At 60.7% G+C, this 18,353-nt stretch overlaps 1 protein-coding gene across 6 annotated transcripts in view; it reads left to right on the top strand.

Annotated features, from left to right (window-relative positions):
- CBFA2T3 (CBFA2/RUNX1 partner transcriptional co-repressor 3) overlaps positions 1 to 18,353 on the top strand; it is a 77,848-nt gene that overhangs the window by 41,491 nt on the left and 18,004 nt on the right. For 3 of the 6 annotated variants that reach the window (XM_052655540.1, XM_052655542.1, XM_052655543.1), the window contains exons 2-3: positions 15,165 to 15,308; positions 18,246 to 18,323. In XM_052655540.1, coding sequence (XP_052511500.1) covers positions 15,165 to 15,308; positions 18,246 to 18,323 — 222 coding nt within the window. Of the gene's footprint in view, positions 1 to 15,161; positions 15,309 to 18,245; positions 18,324 to 18,353 lie in introns of all 6 variants that reach the window. The other 3 variants (XM_052655544.1, XM_052655545.1, XM_052655541.1) reach the window with 2 other exon arrangements.

The raw sequence follows: 18,353 nt of genomic DNA, 5'->3' as shown, positions 1-18,353 counted from the left end.
GTGTCGACCCTTTGGCCATTGCAGGGGGTGTCCCTGGGTGGAAGAGCAGAGTCAGCCTCTTAGAGGCTCCAAGGAGGACCTCCAAGAAGCGAGTGCTCAGGGTGACTCCTGTCTGTAGATTGGCACTCATTTGGCACTTGCTGTATCCCTGGCTGCTGTCTATGCTGGTTATTACTCTCTGGCTCCTGTTAACCCTGGGGATGGGGCTCATCTCCCCATTTTACAGGTGAGGAGCCCGAGGCCGGACTGGGCATACAGCCTCCAGGTCTCGTCAGAAGAACTCGTAGTTTGTGGAGCTGACGTGTAGGCGCCGTGGCTGCCCCTTCCTCGCAAGTACATGCACCGAGGGTTATATTCATATGGAAATATCTAGAGGGGTCCGTAGACCCATCCACAGTGGCTACCATGGGTGGGGGCTGGGCAGTTGGGAGCATGCCTTTCCTGTGTGACTAAAACCCTGAGCTGGTCCAGCTGCCATGCTCACCACAGGACACGTCGCCGACTCTGAAAGTAGGAAATAGTGGGGTTCCAGGAGTTGTATGAGGTGACAGGGGTGAAGCACGTGGCCCGTGGAACCCAACAAGTGTACAGATAGCTCTCTGCAGTGAAAACAAACTGCGTGGGACCCCAGAGGCTCCTGGCCTCCCCTGCAGGGGAGGGTCTGGGCTGTGCCGTTGGGGTGACATACGATTGGAATTTCTGGAACATTTCGATGGTTCCTGGGGGCAAGAATATGGATTGTTTGGAATCCGTCAGGGAGAAGGGCCCTGGGAAGATGGCGCCCAGAGCTTGGCGCCCAGAGCTCTGCACCCAGGACTCGAGAGAAGCTGGGGCATAGTGTTCTCCTTCCACACTGCCAGGCCTCTCTGGCATCGCTGTGGTTCAGTCATAAGAGTAACCGCAGGTATCTGAGGTGAGCAGTAGACAGAGTCGCTGCAGCCAGAGGGGCCGGTGGTGTTCTCAGGAGCTTCCAGCCTGCACCAGTGCTGTGTGACCTCAGGTGCAGACCTCAACCTCTCTGAGCATCCGGGAAGGGAGGCAGTGATGGTCTCCCCAGTGTTGTGAGCTTCGACTACAATTATGATAATGACATAAATGTAAACACCCCTACAGCCTCCCCTCCCACCTTTACCAAGTTCTCTGCCAAAAGAGGCACAAGTTTTTCAAGGGCCCCAGCCTCGCCCATGAAGACAGAGGCAGGAGGATGGGAGGGTCTGGGGCCCTGCAGCGATGAAGTCTCTCCTGGGCCAGTCTTGGTCCCTCGGTATGCGGGTTGGGAGGGCCCTGGGCAGGGCCTTCCATGTCCAGGAACTGAGAGCATAGAAGAGAGGTTGGGTGTCTCTGGGCATCTCGCCAGATCCACGAGGGTCCCGCAGTGGGCACCAAGACACACCATGTTGGGCTGACACTCATCACAGCTGAGCCAAACCAGCTCTCAGGTCATCCTTATGAAAGCGGGGCGTGAGAGTCAGAGACACCTCTGGTCCCCTGAGCAAAGCCTTCCCAGACCACCTCTTCAGCTCCAACCTCAAACCTGCTCCAGTTGGTACCCGTTACCACTTGGGGTCCCTCCGGCGTATGGACAGCATCCTGCATTGATGTCTCCTGTCATGGGTCCTTGGGGCCTTCACAGGCCGTGCGTACCGAGGGCGGCAGTTCTGTGGCTTGGGGCTGGTGGGAGGATCATCTCGTTCTCAGGGATGTGCTCAGAGGGCCATGTATGTGGGGTGAACCGCCAGCCCTAAATACTGCTTTGAGTTCGCAGGAGCAGCGCAATGAGTTTATATTTTGGCAACATTCCTCTGGGGAGTTCAAGGTGACATGCAGCCAGTCTGCATGCTTTCCAACAATGAAAATACTCTGGGACTCAGGTCAGCCTTCTGTGGTGCCTCGATGCCAGCAGGGGAACCCCTAACCATGCGGCCTGGGTCTCCAGAGCCCCTAGCCTCCCCAGTCGCCGCCCACCTTCGTGCATGGAGTTCCCGCTGCCCCGACTTCCCCAAGCTGTGCCTCTGCCAGACACCCTTCCTGGCTTCAAGCATGCATGCAGGTGCAGGTTCCCCTCCTCTCAGGAGGCTCCCTGGCTCCTGAGCACCCAATCCAGATGTGTGAGCACCGACGCAGGACTTTCCACTTCATGCGAATCTGAGCCCCGATTGGCCTCAGAGGCGTCCTCGCCGAGCAGTTCCTTGAGTTTTGTCAGTTCCTTCTTGAAAACAAGTGATCTGGACGAGTGTATCTGTTAAGTGAAACTTTGTAGTTGTCTGTCTTGGTCAGAGTTGGGGTGGGCACAGTGCTGATGGGCAGCAGGCAGTTTAAGAATAAATCAGGAATTACTTTAAAAGTGCTGCTGGTACAAGAGGCAGGCAGGGAGGAGGGGGTCCTGCTGCCCCTCCCCAGGGGCAGTTTCTGTTTCCTTCTAGAGACACTCTGTACATATCAGATCATCTTGTATTCCAGGGGCTCCTGCGGTCTTTTTGGGGGTCACACCCCTCCCCCGGGAAATGCGCTTGCCCACACTCTGCCCTGTGTTGCCACAACCCCTCGGGGGACACGTCTTCTGTTCAGACTAAGTGTAGGTGGTCCTTGGCTCTAGGAGGACTTCCCCTCAACCCCCATCTGCTGGGGTGCCTCCTGGAGTCTCAGGGTCCCCTGTCCCTCACACCCCTGCCAGGTGTGTATGTGAGCAAAGCAGAGAGCTGGCTTAACAGGCGCTAGCCTGATCCTGACAGTGACGTCGGCCCGAGTGTACAGTTGAGGAGACTCAGAGGAGGAAGCCTGGCCAAGGCCACCCGAGTGATGAGGCCGCAGCTGGACTCAGGCCTGCCGGACCCCAAAGCTGGGCTTTCCCCACTACTGCTCGACTTCGTGGGCTGGCCTGTGTGTCCGCCACTGAGCCCCAGGAGGGGGCTCTGCGTCATGCTTCAGTCAGGATGTCACCCCCCCCAACTCATCCACCTACCCATCCACCATCCACCCACCTCCCACTCAGCCACGCGTGACTCTGTCCACATGTCCACGCCCCTCAAGCCCACCGAGGCTCCACCGTGTTTCTCGTCACAGCCCATTCACACTCGCTGGGTGTGCCAGCCTGCAGCTGAGCCATGCCCCCTTGGTGGCAGGTGTGCATGGGAGGACAGGAGAGGACCCTGGAGTGCTGGGCCCAGGTGCTGGGAGAGGGGGGCCCTCCCCTCCACTGGCACCCCCCCACACACACACACATGGCGGGCGGCCCAGATGGCGGGTGCCCCCCCAGCTCTCGGGAGCCGCTCTTGGCAGCGTAGCCCCAGCAGCTGCGTGAGGAATGTTCTCCCTCCATGCGCCAGCCGCGGGGCGAGCAGGGGACATCTGGATCACGTTTGCGGCCGGCGGAGAGCAGGGAGGGTTTCCATTCCAGCCGCTAAGCGTGCTCCACCCTCCCCACCTCGGAACTCTGCTCAGCACCAGGGCATCCTGGACGTAGCTCCACGACCATCCCAGCTCATCTGAGAAGGAAGTCCCGCCCCTGCCCCACTTGTTTGGAGCGTCTGTATAGGGCTGCAGCTCTGGGCTTCTCGGCCAACCAAACCCTCAGACCCCTTCTGCAAGCACAGGCACAGACATAATGGCTCTGACCGGCCTTCTACCAGGAGCTGTGGTCACCTTTCGTTTCTTGTCATTTTCTGCACGTATGTTCATTTGCAAGATGGAGTTACATGTGTTTCTAGTTCTTTGCTTTTTCTTTATTTGAAGTACAACACATCACACAGGAAAGTGTTGTGTGCATGAAGGTTCAGAGTGTGCAGGTTAACAGACAACATTCCCTGACCTGCCCCAGGCCCTGAGCCCCTCTCCCCAGTCACTGCCTGTCGTGGGCCCACCACCTTGACTATAATGCCAGGTTCTGAACTTCCTGTAAGTGGAGACACGTGGCCCATCCTCTTTGGGGTCTGGTGTCATTCACTCAGCCACGTGTTAGTGACATTTGACTAATTGGTGCGTGGGGTTGTGTGTGTGCTTTTGCATTGCTGTGTAGTTTTCTGCTGTGTGGATCTGCCCCTTGACCTCCTGATGGACCTCTGTGACAGTGGCCAGTGAGTATTCTTGTCCTTTGCTGCCGATGCTGGGCTCTTTGCTCTTCTGTTGATTCCCTGCCTCAGAGCAAACCACTGAGCCACGGGTGTGCAATATTTCAGGCTGGTGGGTGCTGAAACGTGGTTTCCAAAGTGAAGGTACCCACCACGTGATTTCAGGCTCCATAGGGTCCCACTGGGTGGCTCATCTGGGCAGTCCCGGCAGGGCTTGCTCTTGGGTTGAGGTCGGCAGCTCTGCTGAGTGTGGCCGGGCCCTCACACTCCTGGATTCCTAGCTGGGGCAGCTGGGCCAACTCGCCCAAGTGAGCCTTCCCATTCAGCAGGACAGCCAGAGGTACTGACTGCCTCATGTCCAGCTCAGAGCTGACTGACATCACTCCTGCCTCATCCTAATGGCCAGAGCAAGTCCGGCCAGCGCGGATCCAAGGGCAGGGAATTGAGCCCATTTCTGAGTGGGAAGTGGAGAAGGCAATGGCACCCCACTCCAGTACTCTTGCCTGGAAAATCCCATGGGTGGAGGAGCCTGGTAGGGTGCAGTCCATGGGGTTGCTAAGGGTCGGACACGACTGAGCGACTTCACTTTCACTTTTCACTTTCATGCATTGGAGAAGGAAATGGCAACCCACTCCAGTGTTCTTGCCTGGAGAATCCCAGGGACGGGGGAGCCTGGTGGGCTGCCGTCTATGGGGTCGCACAGTCAGACATGATTGAAGTGACTTAGCAGCAGCAGCAGCACCTGGGTGGGAAGAGCTGCAGTCACATTGGAAGGGGTGTGTGTGGTTGGGGAGGAAAACTGAGGCCATTTTATGATGCGCCCACCCCCAGGTGGAGGGTATCTTAATCTGCCATAACTGAACTTTACTGCTGATGGGTAGGCTCAGAGTAGCTCCTTGGTCCCCATGCCCTACACATGGGGGAGCTGCCCACTGAGGCCACTGGGCAGGGGGCAGCTCCTGACCCAAGCCAACAGGCCAGGGCCGCAGATGGCACAAGGGCAGGTGGGGCCTCTCTGGGTTTCTCACAGGCCGGTCAGCACACCTGCGTGCAGCGTCTCGCTGACCACCAGCGTTGGTGACCACCAACACCAGGTGTCGGTGCTGGTCTGGACTTTGCAGTGCACAGAAAGACGAGGCCCATGTCCTCAGGGAGACAGGACCCGCACAGACCGCGATGGCGGGTGCTGACAAGTGCGCCCCAAGAAATTAAGTGGGTGATGCAGTGGGAAGAGCAGGGGTCCTCTGAGGGGGGACACTTGGGCTCAATCCTGAGTGAGGAGGGAACAGCCTTGTGGAGTGCAGGGGAGCATCCTAGCAGGTGGAGATGCCCCAAGCCCGCCCGGGAGAGTCTAGCCTGGCCTCCCAGTCTGGAGGCACAATCAGGTCAGGAGAGGATGGGCCCCTCCTGAGGGGACCCTGGGCTGGAGGATGATGGTGAGACTGGGTCTGGCTCGCTCTCACCGCACCTCGGTCGTATCTCAATGGTAGAAGGGACCTTCCTGTCCAGGAGGGTGGCTCCCTCCCCGCACTGGTAGGATTTGCGATCCCCTGCTGGTGCAGGGGGCAGCCCAGCCACCGTGATGTCCCCTCTGGGGCTGCGAGGGTCTTCCCTGTGCAGCAGGACATCCTCTTGTGGACCCTCCTGGCCACCCTTCTGGGCAGGCTCTGAGGGTCCACAGTGAGGACCTGCCTGAGCCCAGCAGTGTCATCAACCAGAATGCTGGACAGGTATGGGAGCTGCTGCGTGACCGCTGTGTGACCCAGGCTTGCATCCTGTGAGCCTCAGTTCCCCGTCTATAACCCAGGTCTTACATGTCTGGGCTTTATCAGAATGAGGGGGTCTCAGCACCCAGGCATATACACCACTCCCCTCAGAAGGCAGCCCATCTCAATCAGAGCTGGGCCCCGCTCAGCACCCAGGTCTTTCAGAGGAGCCTCTCGCTGGCGTGCCCCATCCCTCGGTGCCTCTGCAGGGGCTCTGCTCTTGTCCCCATCTCAGGTGAGAAAACTGAGTCCTGGGTAGAAAAGTCAGTGACGTTCAGGCCAAGAGGCTGAGACAGGGTGGAGGGAGGCCAGTCGGAACCTCTCTGTAGTAGGCACCATGGTGGCCTTTCCCCTTCTGGTCCTTTGTCTAAGACTACCCCTGTCACCTCCCCCCAACCTTGAGAAGCAGGAGTTACAGGCCCATTTTATCAGTGGGTAAACTGAGGCTTGGGGCCATGCTGGGGTGATTTCCCCAGTTCACAATCTGTCACAGAGCAGGTTTCCTGGCTTTTGGTCCAGTGCTGTTGCCACGGCAATGGACATCCTTGGTGTTGTCATCCACAGGCCCAGGGGATCACGGGGTCCCTGGGGGCAGGAGGACCAGGGTGCCCTAGCACTGTGTAGCAGGAAGGGTCACAGCGTTAACAGGCAGAGGAACAACAGCCCGGACAGACCCCAGGACTGGGAAGGGCTGGGCAGAGGATCCAGGGGACGTGGCTGGAGCACTTGTGGGGGTGGGAGGGCCGCCCGGACCAAGGGAGGGAAACACTAATCCTTGTGTGTATTATCACTGATTCATCAGGCAGCGGAGGCTGTGATTGAAACCAGATGTGGGCAGTGGCCCAAGTTCCAGTGCCTGGAACTCGTTAGGGCTGCGGCCCCCTGAAAATTCTCATTGCTTTGCAGAACATTGGGGATCAAAGACAAGCCATCCCTGACCTTGGCCTTGGAGGGAGAGGGAGGGGTCAGCCTCCTGGTCAGACCCACCCATCTCGATGTGGGGGGTCAACCGCATGTCCTCAGGGCTCCCTGAGTCCCTCTGCCTCAGCCTGGGAGCCCTGTCCGTCCCTTCTGAGACATGGCTGCTTCCTGGGGTGCATGCCTGGTTTTTCCCTCCATCCCCAACACACCCACTGGGAGGCTCTAGGAGAGTCCGTGCCCCTCCTCGCCCCAGGAATCTGGCCCTTGGTTGGGGAGATTGCCTGGCTTGCTCCAGATCCCCAGGGTCCAGGAGTACAAGTCCCCATCTACCCTCCAAGAAGCCTTGAGGGGCAGGAGCTCCCCAAGCAGCAATATAGAGGCTCAAGCGCCCTCCCCAGAAATATCTGCCCCCGCCCTCCTGCTAGCCCCTGTGTGTGCTGGCAGTGGACCTGTTCCACCTTGCCCAGGCCCTGCAGTGGCTGGTGTGCAGTGGTCAGAGGCTCAGAGGAGGTGAATCTGTCACTGGGGGTAGGGGTGGAGGAGGTACTTGGGCTGGGCTGGCCTTCAGGAAAGACTTGCTGCACTACCCACATCCGCTGTGTTGCTCATGACTTCCAAGGTTGGCCCGACAGTTACATGGCCAGAAACCTGCCTGGGACCCGGTCAGTCCTGGGGTCTGATCAGGCTGCTGTTCCTCTGCCTGTTAACGCTGTGACCCTTCCCGCTACACAGTGCTAGGCCACCCTGGTCCTCCTGCCCCCAGGGACCCCGTGATCCCCTGGGCCTGTGGGTGACAACACCCCTCATGTGGACACAGGAGGATCCCATTGATGCTCAGAGCTCAGGAGGGCCACCTGTGAGCCAGGGGAGCCGGCTCCTGCCTCCATGTGCTGTCATTGCCGGGGGACCACGCCTATGCTGGAGCGCGCTGTGCTGGAGTCCGAGGGCCCCACAGGGTCCACCCCTGACACATGGGGGTGTCTCCCAGCCGGTCCTGCCCAGGAGGGATGCCCTGAAGCTGCACCCTCCCCAAGCACTGTGAGGCCTGAATCCCCTCAGACACCCCCACCTTCTGTCTCTTCCACAAGTGTGGCACTGGGCTTCTGGAGGTTCGGGGGCTGTCGTAGTTAGGAGGGGGCTCTGGGGCTCATGGCAGTGCTGTAATAGAAGGTCTAGGAAGAAAGAGTGGGAGAAAGGAGGAAATCTGTAGTCAGGGCTCTGCAGCCTCACCGAGCTGTGGTCTTGGAGGAAGCCTGACCTCTGCTCCCTTGATCTCCTCACTGCTTCAGCAGGCAGTGATGCCCACCTGACCTGGGGCTTGGACCCATGGAGGAGCCTGGGAAGGTGCTGGCACTGGAGGCCATCGTGGAGGACACGGGATGAGGCTGTGTGAGGCCCCGAGTGCCACACGGGGAGCTGGGACACCGTGGGAAGCCACGGTGGTCTCCAGACCCTGGAGGCCCCTTGCTCTCTGCGACTCTGGGTGTTGGGGTCCCCATCTGTAAACCCAGAGGTAGCGGCGTCTTCCTCCAGGACCAGCAAGGGCTGCCAGCAGAGTCCCCGATCATGGTCAGGATTCTGGAAGCCCAGGTGCGGCCTTCACAAAGGGGCACCTCCCATGGGCAGCTATACCCTGCCCCGGGCAGAGTGTCTGCGGGCCGGGATGACACAATCCTCTCGGGAGAGTCTGGCCTAAGCAGGACAGACTGTGCCCGGAGGCGCCGGGGACAGGTGGTGCCTGCCCTCGCTCTTGACACCTGACACCAGCCTGCTGCTGTCCCGCCCCCGGACCTTTGGAGGACGGGGACGGGGCTCCAGGGGACACCTGACCTGACCGGGGAGGTTCCCTTCAGTCCCTGGCCGATGTGCAGGGCAGAGGAATCGGGGCTGTCCTCGGTGAAAGAGCGCCTGTGGGGCTGGGAGGCAGGACTGTCCTGCCGTCCATGGGCCATCTCCCTTCTTGGTCCTGACTCCGCAGCGTTTATGCAGCACCTGCTGTGTGCCTGGCCCTGTCCTGCACACTGTTTCACTGAGGAAGACAGTCACATTCAGGCAAAGACGTGGGAGGTGAGGGCAGGGAGGGGACGGCCAGTCACAGAGGTCGCTAAGGGCACTCAGGACGCCTGCCAAGAGGCAGGGGCCACCCGGTAATGGTTTCAGGTGACATGTCTTAGGGGCCAGCTCACCCCTCTGCCTCCAGGAAAGTCCAGCATTCAGCCCACCTTGGCAGGAGCTTCCGGTCCTCGGCCTGCTCCCCAGCACGGGGCAGAGGCCAAGACGTCAGGGCCTGGGCCGCTGGTGCTGTCCTCGCCCCCACCATCAGCTGCAGAGGCTGCGGCCAGGCAGTGTGCCCAGGGGCACCCGCTCACTGGGGCTGGAGAGCAGGCCCCCTCCTTGGGGTGCAGGGCTCCCTGCCAAGCCTCCACGGGCCTAGGGAACCCTGCCTTCCTGAGGGTCAGTGCCAGGAACGGGGTCTGGGCATGTCACAGGTCACAGCCCGAGACTCCGCACAGAGTGGCCTCTGGGCTTCCTCATCAGCCGCCTCGCAGGCTAGGGGCTGCATGGGGTGCTCAGGTCGAGGCCGGGCTCACAGTCAGGGCCCTGCCCCTGGAGCAGGGTTACCTGTCGGTACCAGGCCCACCTGCCCACTTCCTGCCACTTCTGTGAGGGTCAGACGAGGTGACGGAAGAGTCAGACCACGAGAGGCCAAAGCGAGCCCTGCTTCCGCAACAGCACCAGTGGGAGATGGGCTGTGCTGGTGCTAAGGGCCCCCTCCCATGGAGGGTTCTAGAACCCCAGGTCTGGGAGTGTGGGGCTGTGGCCAGTTCTCAGCCGGGCAGGGCAGGCTGGGAACACAGGCGGACAGGGACAATGATGGATGGGGTGGCTTGTTCCGGCACATTCCATGTTCTTTCCCACCGGCTCCGCCCGGCCCCGGAGAGCGGCTTCCTCTGTCGATGGGTTAGTGACATTTAGTGGGAACTGGAGCCACTGTCTGGGAAACACGCAGGGTCCCCAGGGGCCTGGGGAGCACCGCCCGGGTCTGGGAATGTTCTCGAGGGCTCGCAGCCGGGGCCGTGGGTGGGGCTGTGACCGAGTAGGCTGTCCCCTCTCACCCTCTGGCTCTTGCACTGCAGCCAGACATCAGGACACCAGGGGGGGCCCCACCCTCCGGGGTTGAGGGACAGACAGTTCAAAGAGGAGTGAATGAGGGAGCAGCAGGTCTCGGGTGGGTAAGATTCTGGGGCCACCTCCAGCCCCCTGTCAGCTGTGTGAGCTTGGCGGGTAACCCATCCTCTCTGTGCCTCACTTTCCTGTGTGTCAGATGGAGCAGAGCCGGGCTGCCTGCCATGTTGTGGGAGGGTCAGACTCCTGGCTGGGCCCCCGGCACACTCCTGCCCCCTGAGCACATGGGGAGGGGCCGGCATCCCGAGAGTTCCCCCCAACACACACCAGCATAAGGGCCGCTGTTCTGGCCAAGGCACTATGCGGGCTCCAGGGGATCTGACAGGGACCCTGGTCAGGGAGAAGCCCAGACATGTCTTCTCCAATTCCACCCCATCTCCCACTTTTTTCTCCATGGGGTCTTGTGGACGCCATGGCCCCTGACTGCTGATGGGGCCAGCGGAGGCCCGGGGATGCCAAGACTGCCCCGATTTCCCGCCCCCCGCCTCCCGGAGCTCTGACATCTAGGAAGACGCCAGGGAGGTGGGAAGATGGTCCTCGCACTTAACCTGCTGCAAAGCTGGGGCACCCGGGGCATCACCCACTGACTCAGAGCAGCAAACCCACCCCAGCCTCAAACCCCAGGCAGACACCCTTTCCGTGTCTGGTCGGCCCACATGATGTTCCCCGGGGAGCATGAGGTGGCTACAGAACTTTCTAATCTCCCAGGTGGTGGCGGGGCCTGCGGCTTGAAGCACTCCTGGAGAGCCCCGGGCTCAGGCCCTGCTGTCCGTCAGGCTCTGAGACCCTAAACAAGATACTTGTCCTCCCCAAGCCTCAGTTTCCCCATCCACAAATGGGCCTGATGGGGGCCCCTGTGGAGACTCATTGAGTCCTCCTGCAGGGCGTGGCATTCCGGATCACGGTTGTCCCTGGGACCCTCAGTGGGAACGCTGATGTGCCACGTGCCAAGCCCTCGCCTGGGGAGCTGTTATTTATATGTTAATCTTATAAAAGTGAAAGACTTAAAGCTAGACATAGGTCCAGCTGCCAGGGCCCCCTCACTGACCTGCTAAGTCAGAGCTCCCTAAAAGGGGGCTTGTGCAGGGGATATCCTGATTTTGGGTGGGGGCATCTGTGGGACTGAGGGTCCCCAATGACTTCAGAATCAGGAGTAGGGAAACAGACCCAGAGTGGGTATGGGGGGACCGTTCGAGCCGGGGGGTGTCCCATGGACATGTCCAATGTCTCTCACAGGCAGGCACAGGGACTGACGGTGCTTTCTGGGGAGGGCATGAGGGTGCAATGAGAGGTTTCGAGGACGTGCAGGGCACAGGACCTGGCTCCCCCAGGGCTGGGATACCTGGGAGTGGACCCCGGAGGGTGGAGGAGCTGAGAATGGGGGAGGGGAGAGAGCGGCCCCAAACAGCCAGCTCAGGCTTCTGGGTGGAATCTGGACCTCAATGGGAGCTGTGCCCAGCCGACCACGCTGGCACCCTCAGGAGTCTTCACAGCGGTGGGAGCTGCCCCTCTCCTGGCCCTCAGCACCCCGCAATGGGCCCCTCCCCAGCCCCCATGACCTGGCCAGCTCCTGCTCATGCTGGTTTGTGAGCTCAGGGTCCCCCCTGGGTGACCCTACGGGGTGGCCAGACGGGCAGTCAGGTTGTGCCAGAGCCCTTGGGGGTCTTGGGCCTCGGAAGGGGCTAGGGGCTGGTCAGGAGGCCGGTGCTCAGGAGACTGAGGCTGCCCATCTGGCAGCTTGTTAGCCATGTGCCCTCAGACCATGCAGGCTGGCAGAGGGGCAGGCTTGGCTCCTCCACACGCAGCCAGGGCTGCAGAAGTGGAGAGAGGACAGTAATTAATAACAGCAATTAACAGCTGCCACCATGATGGTGCAACCATGGTGGGTGCCCTGCCCTCTGCTAAGCATGCTTCTCCATCTCATTTGACCCATGTTGCACCCCGGGAGGTGGGTGACAAGTGTGCCCGTGTAGACCAGAGGAGCCTGGCTTAGAGGCGGCCACTCTTCTGGAGGGTGGGCCTCTAGCCCCCTCACACCCTACTGTCCTTGCTTGGCCAGCCCAGAGGTGGGCAAGTGTCCAGGGTGAGCTGTGGTTGCATCCACAGCCCCCTGGATTGGCCCACCTTGGGGCTGGGGCAGCCAGGACCCTTGACCTGCCCCTTCCAGGCGCTGGGCAGAGAGCCCCCTCCTCTCAGAGGGCTGCCCAGCAGTGACCTCACTCTTGGGTCCTCCTCTGGCCTCCTGCATGTGCACGGGCGGCCTTCTGGAAGTGCCAGCCCAGCCAGAGACCCTGGGGCAGGGGTGAGGGGCGGTCAGGAAGCAGAGTCGTCTCAGAGGGGATCACGTTCCAGGGGAGCCAAAGGCCCTCACATGGGGCACCTCTCCTGCTGATGTGAGGTCAGAGCTGAAGCCCCAGGAGGGAAAGGGAGTTGGGGGGAGGCGGGGGCTCGGATCCATGGCTCTGGGTGTAGGGGTGGGTGAGGAGATGGGTGTGGTGGGAGGAGGGCTGGGGGTAGGCCCTGGGGAGCCCCACGTGCAGTGGAAGCTGCTGAGGGTTTCAGGTGACAGAGGCGACGCCTGTGCACACCCTCACGGGCTCCCTACTGCCCGCCAGCTTCGTCCGGATTCTTTGCACGACTAGAGAGAGGCCCGTGCGCTCTGTTCCTTGCGGTCATCACACCACCCTTGCTCTTCCCTGAGGGCCTCCGTCACACTCTGCTTTGGATCTGGGCTGAAGCCAACCTCAAGAGCAGGGTTCCAGCATTCACATTGCTTCATAAACCATTCCTGATTGCATTGAGAGCTCACCATCATCCATTACAGAGGATTAGAAAGGCTCAGAGAGGTGAAGTGACTTGCCCTATGTCACACAGCTAGCCGACAATAGAGCCAGACTCAAACAAGATTCAACATATGTGAGGCTTCCTGCACCTGTGGCCCTACCGTGTGCAGCCCAGGGACCCAAGGCCCAGCATGGGAGGTGGGGACGCACCCCCACTAACCTGCAGCCTCCATCCACCTGGGTTTGATTCCTCTCCTGCAAGGAGAGTTCGCATTGATGCAAACCAGTCCTTGAAACCCTGAGGACTTGCATGCCCTGCAGGGACGCACCCATACATGCTGTGTGCCCTTAGCAGATGGCTGCACCTCTCTGTGCCTATAAAACAGGGCTGGAAGCAGCATTCCCCATGCTGGGTGTCCTGAGGATAACAGGAGCCATGACTCATCTGCCAAGTGCATGCATGTCTCCTCCATAGGTGGGCAGCCTGGAGCTCCGCCCTCAGGGCCCGTGGACACCTGAGGGATGGGTGAGAGGCTCCATGCAACCCAGGCACACTTGGTCCACCCCTCCCCTATCCCCCCTGAGCTGGGGTCTCTGGTCTGCTTCACCTGTGACACTCCAGCGAAGCGCCAGGGCTTGGAAAGGTTGAAACAGGCCATGTCCCCAGCATCCCAGCCTGGTGTCCTGAGTACCCTCCCTGGACAGCCTGCTGGCGGGACCGCCTGCCCCAGGGTGGCCTGGTCAAATGAAGGGCTGGCCAGGACAGGCAGGACTGCACCCCACAGGGGTGGCCCAGGGCCCGTGGTGCTGGCCACGTTTGCCTTCTTTGGTTGTCATTGGGGACTGGCCACCGGCCCTGCAGCCAGGCATGGTGTTGACAGGCCCGCACAGCTGCAGCACACGTGTGCCCGGCCATCAGCTCTTGACAGGCGGCGGCGGGGGGCAGGGCGCCTGGCTGGGGGGGGACAGCTGAGGGCACAGCAGGTGCTGTGCGGCCTGGTGGCTGCCGGTGACCGGCTGCTTACCCCTCCGTGGGGCCAGTGAGGAGGGGGCTTTCTGCTCCCACCCCAGGGGCCCCGGGGTGCTGCGGGCGTCTCCTTCCAGTATGGAGGATGTGGGGGCAATGAAGGAGGGCTGCTCAGTCTGGGACACAAACATTTTATTGTCGCTGTCACTGTCCATGGAGGCGGGCGGCCCAGATCACATGGGGCCCCTGGGAGAAGGAGGAGAAGAAGTGAATGGGTTGACAGGCGTCAAGCCCAGCCCCTGGCCCCCGTGAGACCCCATCAGGGTTGTTAGCAGGATGGGCAGTGGCGGGGGTGAGGGGCGGGCAGCACAGGCTGCGCCAGTTTGTAACGGGTGGGGAGGCCCACCTGTAGTCCCAGCCGCCTTCCCAGGTCTCTGTGGTCACCTGATGCTGGCTGACGCTGAGCTGGGGCCAGGGCGGGTAGGGGTGGGGGGCGGCCCAGAGGCTTGGCCCCTCCCCCAGCTGAGAATACCTAGGCAGCTGCTGCCTCGGGTTCGTGTGGATGGTCAGTCTCCCAGAGGCCTTTTCCCAGGGCCTGCTCTGTGGGCCCAGGGGCTCAGGGGCATGTCAGGCCGCCGTCTCTCCTTCCTGTTTCCACCCTATCTCCACACTGCTGACTCCTAGCAGAGCATCAGAATCTTTGACACAGCGGGATTCTGTGGAATCTTTGACACAGCGTCTGGGGCAGGACCTGCTGCTATGTGGACCAAACTTGGATGGCCAGGCCTAGAATGGCCTGAAATCGGATGTGTCCTTGGCCTGGCTGGTCGCAGGGGTTGCCTGGGCCAGGAAACGGTGAAAATACAGGTTCCCACCTCCCAGTCTTCTCCCTGGGAAAGACCCCCAGACGTGCCTTTTAGCCTCTGCTCTAGGATGGATAATGCTAGGGTGTCTCTGAGAGGGGGCTTCCCCTGGGATCCTATTAGGAATGCAGAGTCTCAGCCTGGCCCCGCACCTGCAAAATCAGAAATGGGGGTGGGGAGGGCGTCCACACAGGCCCTCCAGGAGCTTCTAATTGAGGAAGTGGGGGCACCACAGCCTCAGGGGGTGCCCCCTGACTCCCTGGTCTGCAGTTGAGAAAACCCAAGCTCCGCAGGGCCACCCCCACAATGAGAACCCCAGCCTGTTCTAGCTGCCCAGGTTCTTGAAGCTGTGCCCTGCAGTGCCTGAAATGGGCTGACCCATCCTGCTGTCTGATCCCAGGTGGGTGGGATGCCAGCCACCTGTGAGCACACCTGGGGCTTCTCTGAGTCGGGCTGTGGGCAGAGTGTCCCCCGCCTGGGCTCCAGCTGCTCGAGGCCTCGCCCAGGAACCAGGTGGGCCTGGGCTGTGCCAACCCCTCTACCCCTCTGCCTGACTCACCTGCTCTCTGTCTCTTTCTCCCCTCCCGCGCCCCCGGTGGCGCCCACAGCAGACAGGAAGGAGAAGGCCACCGCGATGCCCGACTCCCCGGCCGAGGTGAAGACGCAGCCCCGGGCCACGCCCCCCAGCATGCCGCCTCCACCGCCTGCTGCATCCCAAGGGGCCACACGACACCCCTCCTTCACGCCCCACACAAGTGAGTAACCCCAGGGCTGGGTCTCAAGGGAGCAGTGGGGTGAATCACCTCTGGGGGATCCCTCGAGTCATTTGAGGTCCGACCTTTCACCTGGACCTGTAAACGCCTCCTTGTTGGGCCTTTGAGAGGGAGGATCTCATTATGATTCAGACCCCAGCTCTTCTACTTGGTAGCTGTATGGCTTTGAGCAAAGTTCTTAACCTCTCTGGGCCTGGCGTTTCTCACTGGGAAAGCAGGGCTGGCCATGGCCGTGCCTCACGGAGCTGCTGTGAGGATGAGTGAGTTAATAGTTCTCAGCAGGGTGGGCACACACTGAGCCTTCCATCAAGGTTGGCTGCTATACTGGAGCTCAGAGAGGGACGAGGACTTCTCCGTGGTCACACAGCAGACTACTTGCATGTGGGTGAATCCTGTCTGGCCTGCACCCCCTGAAGGGGCAATTGGAGGCATCTCTGGCCTTGGAGAGCCAGGTGTGTGGGTGGGCCAGGAACTGGGTCCGTAGGGCCTTAGCTGCCAGCAACATGGTAGGCAGACCATACCCCAAGGTGGTGCCTCACTAGCACTGGGCCATGGTTGAGCATCTTGGTGCACACAGCAGGTATAGGTGGGCTTGTCGAGTCCACAGCCACCCCTGAAACCCTGGGCCTTTGAGTCGGAGCAGTTGGGAAGGAGACCTCCGGCTTGTGCCTGTATGGGGGACAGTGTTCCCTGTCCCTAAGACCAGGGGCTCAGCAATGTGTCCCAAGTGTTTCTGGGCGATCCACATGCCTTCCCACCCACACATTCAGAGGTCAGAAAGCCCCACACGGGCTCCCTTCCCCAGGCTTTGGACCCAGATGAAGCCCCTCTCTGGAGCAGGAACCTCAGTTCCTCAGCCTGGTGGCCCGTGGCCACCCCCAGGTTCCTCAGGCCCCACCCCGCTAGCCGGGGTCCATGTCTCTTCCCAGAGCCCAGGCCCCGGCCTGGCTCCGTCTGTTCCTGGTTGTGAATGGTGCTGGTGCTGCCATCGGTGGCTGGGCAGTGGCCCCCATCTGGAGGAGGGGGTCCAGCTGTGTCCCTTGCTGCAGGATGCTGGTCTCTGCTGGTAAACAGGAAAATGCCACCTGCTCCCAGGTGCGGCCAGCTGAACCCAGGGCTGTCTGGCACAAACAGTTCCAGCACCCCTCCCCAGTGGGGTCAGTCTGAGCCGGGGTCCCCACACGTGATGGACACTGGGATGAGCCCGTGTCCCCACACTTGCCTCCTGCCTCAAGACGGGGCCCTGCCGTCCACCCCTGGGTGCCCGGCCTGCACTAGCCACACAGGAGGGGCCAGAGGTGACCGGACTTTGCTCACTCACTGTTCTCACCTGGGGACTCTGGCCATCCGGTCACCCCTCCCTCTTCTCTGGAAGTCAGTCCTCACCTCTGGCTGAACTGCGGGCTGATCTCTGTCCACTGACTACAGCTGCCCCGTCCAGCCTCACTGGTAGAGAGGGGAGGCTCCGACCTGGCTGAGTTTCACCCACATCCGTGCAGCCCAGGGTGTCCGTCCAGCCCAGGTGGAAAAAGGAATTTTCCTGACGGGGCAGCAGCAGGTCCCCCTGGGATGATGATGCCCCCACTCTGTTGTCCGGTTCCAAGCGGGAGAGGCCAGTGGACCCTTGGAGGGTCTGGCCAAGGGCTCCAAGCCAGGGTCTCCGATCCTCGTGGGAGTGGCTCCATGGTCTGCTTTTCTTCTTAGTCCAGGAGCCCGTGTTCCGGAAGGCGCTGGTCTGGGAACCAGATGTTCCAGGTTGTGGATGGGGCTGGGGTCAGATGCCACCGGGCCTGGTGAACAGATGTGTGGTGGCAGGCCCGTGTGTGGCATGGGGTCCATCCCCTCTGGCCAGGGTCCTGGCTCTGTTCAGAACATGGAGGTTATGAGAGAACGGGTCTTTCTTCTCTAAGCCGACACCTAGTTCCCTCTGGCCGCTGTGAGCTTTTGTCTGAGTGTCAGGCTGCCTCTGGGGTGGCCTCAGGTTTGTTCCCTAACCCTTAGAATTCCCTGAAAGCAGGGTGTTAACGTGAGGTTAACGTCTCATCTCATCTGTGCACCTGGCTGGTAGTGCCCAGAGTAGATGGATCCTCTGCACTCCCCGTGGATTCCTGCCAAGAACCTCCCCTGCTGCCCCCGGACCAACTTGCAAGCCAAGCTGACCAGGGACTGACTGGGAGCCACAGCTTGAGGGCTGTGGTTTTTTCTTGCCCGGTGACTGCCCTGGGCACAAATTTATTTTGGAGTTGAAGTTGTGGCGTGGCCACAGGAAGGTGGCAGGAGTGCCAAGAGAACTCTGGGGAGGGATGTGAGGAGCTATTCTGCACCTGGGAGGGCCCTTAAGGGGCAAACACTCCATCTTGCTCTTACCCCCTGCGACAGGGGGCACACTCTCTGTTTTTGGTGGTATGGCTTTTCTCCTTGTGGCTTTTGTCCACTGACCTCAGCTCAGACAAATCAAACCTCTCTTCCTGTTTGGTGCTTTCACCCTTCACGGCAGCTCAGACCTGGCCTTTGTTTTGGAACCACCATTGGCCTGTTTGTCAATGGAAACCCCAAGCCCCTCAGCCTGGGCTCCAGGTCCCTGAGGATGGTACCAAGTGGGATCACCAGGCACCTTCCAGAAACAGATGTTTAAGAGCCAGGGTGTCCTCTCATGCCCACGAGGAGCCAGAATTCCAGTTGAGCCCCAGAAGTTCCCACCAAAAGTGGCCCCAAGAGATCCCTGACCCACCCATTTCACAGACAAGGAAGCCGAGGCCCAGAGAAGGGAGTGGACTGGCCCTAGGTGATAACAGAGGCCCAACCCCAAAAACGCTGTCGAGAGGCAGGGGAGGGGCTGGCTGCAGACACCCCACCCCCGGGCAGGGTCTGGAGCCCAGCCTCCTTCCTCACAGCGTGTTTTTCTTATTTTGCTTACAGATCGAGAGGACGGGCCTGCGATGTCTCTGCCCCATGGCCGTTTTCATGGCTGCTTAAAATGGTCTATGGTCTGTCTCTGTAAGTAAAATAACAAAAACCACTGTCTCC

Source organism: Budorcas taxicolor, chromosome 18 (genome assembly GCF_023091745.1).
Source record: "Budorcas taxicolor isolate Tak-1 chromosome 18, Takin1.1, whole genome shotgun sequence".
NCBI lineage: Eukaryota > Metazoa > Chordata > Mammalia > Artiodactyla > Bovidae > Budorcas > Budorcas taxicolor.
This window is presented reverse-complemented; position numbering and strand designations above follow the sequence as displayed.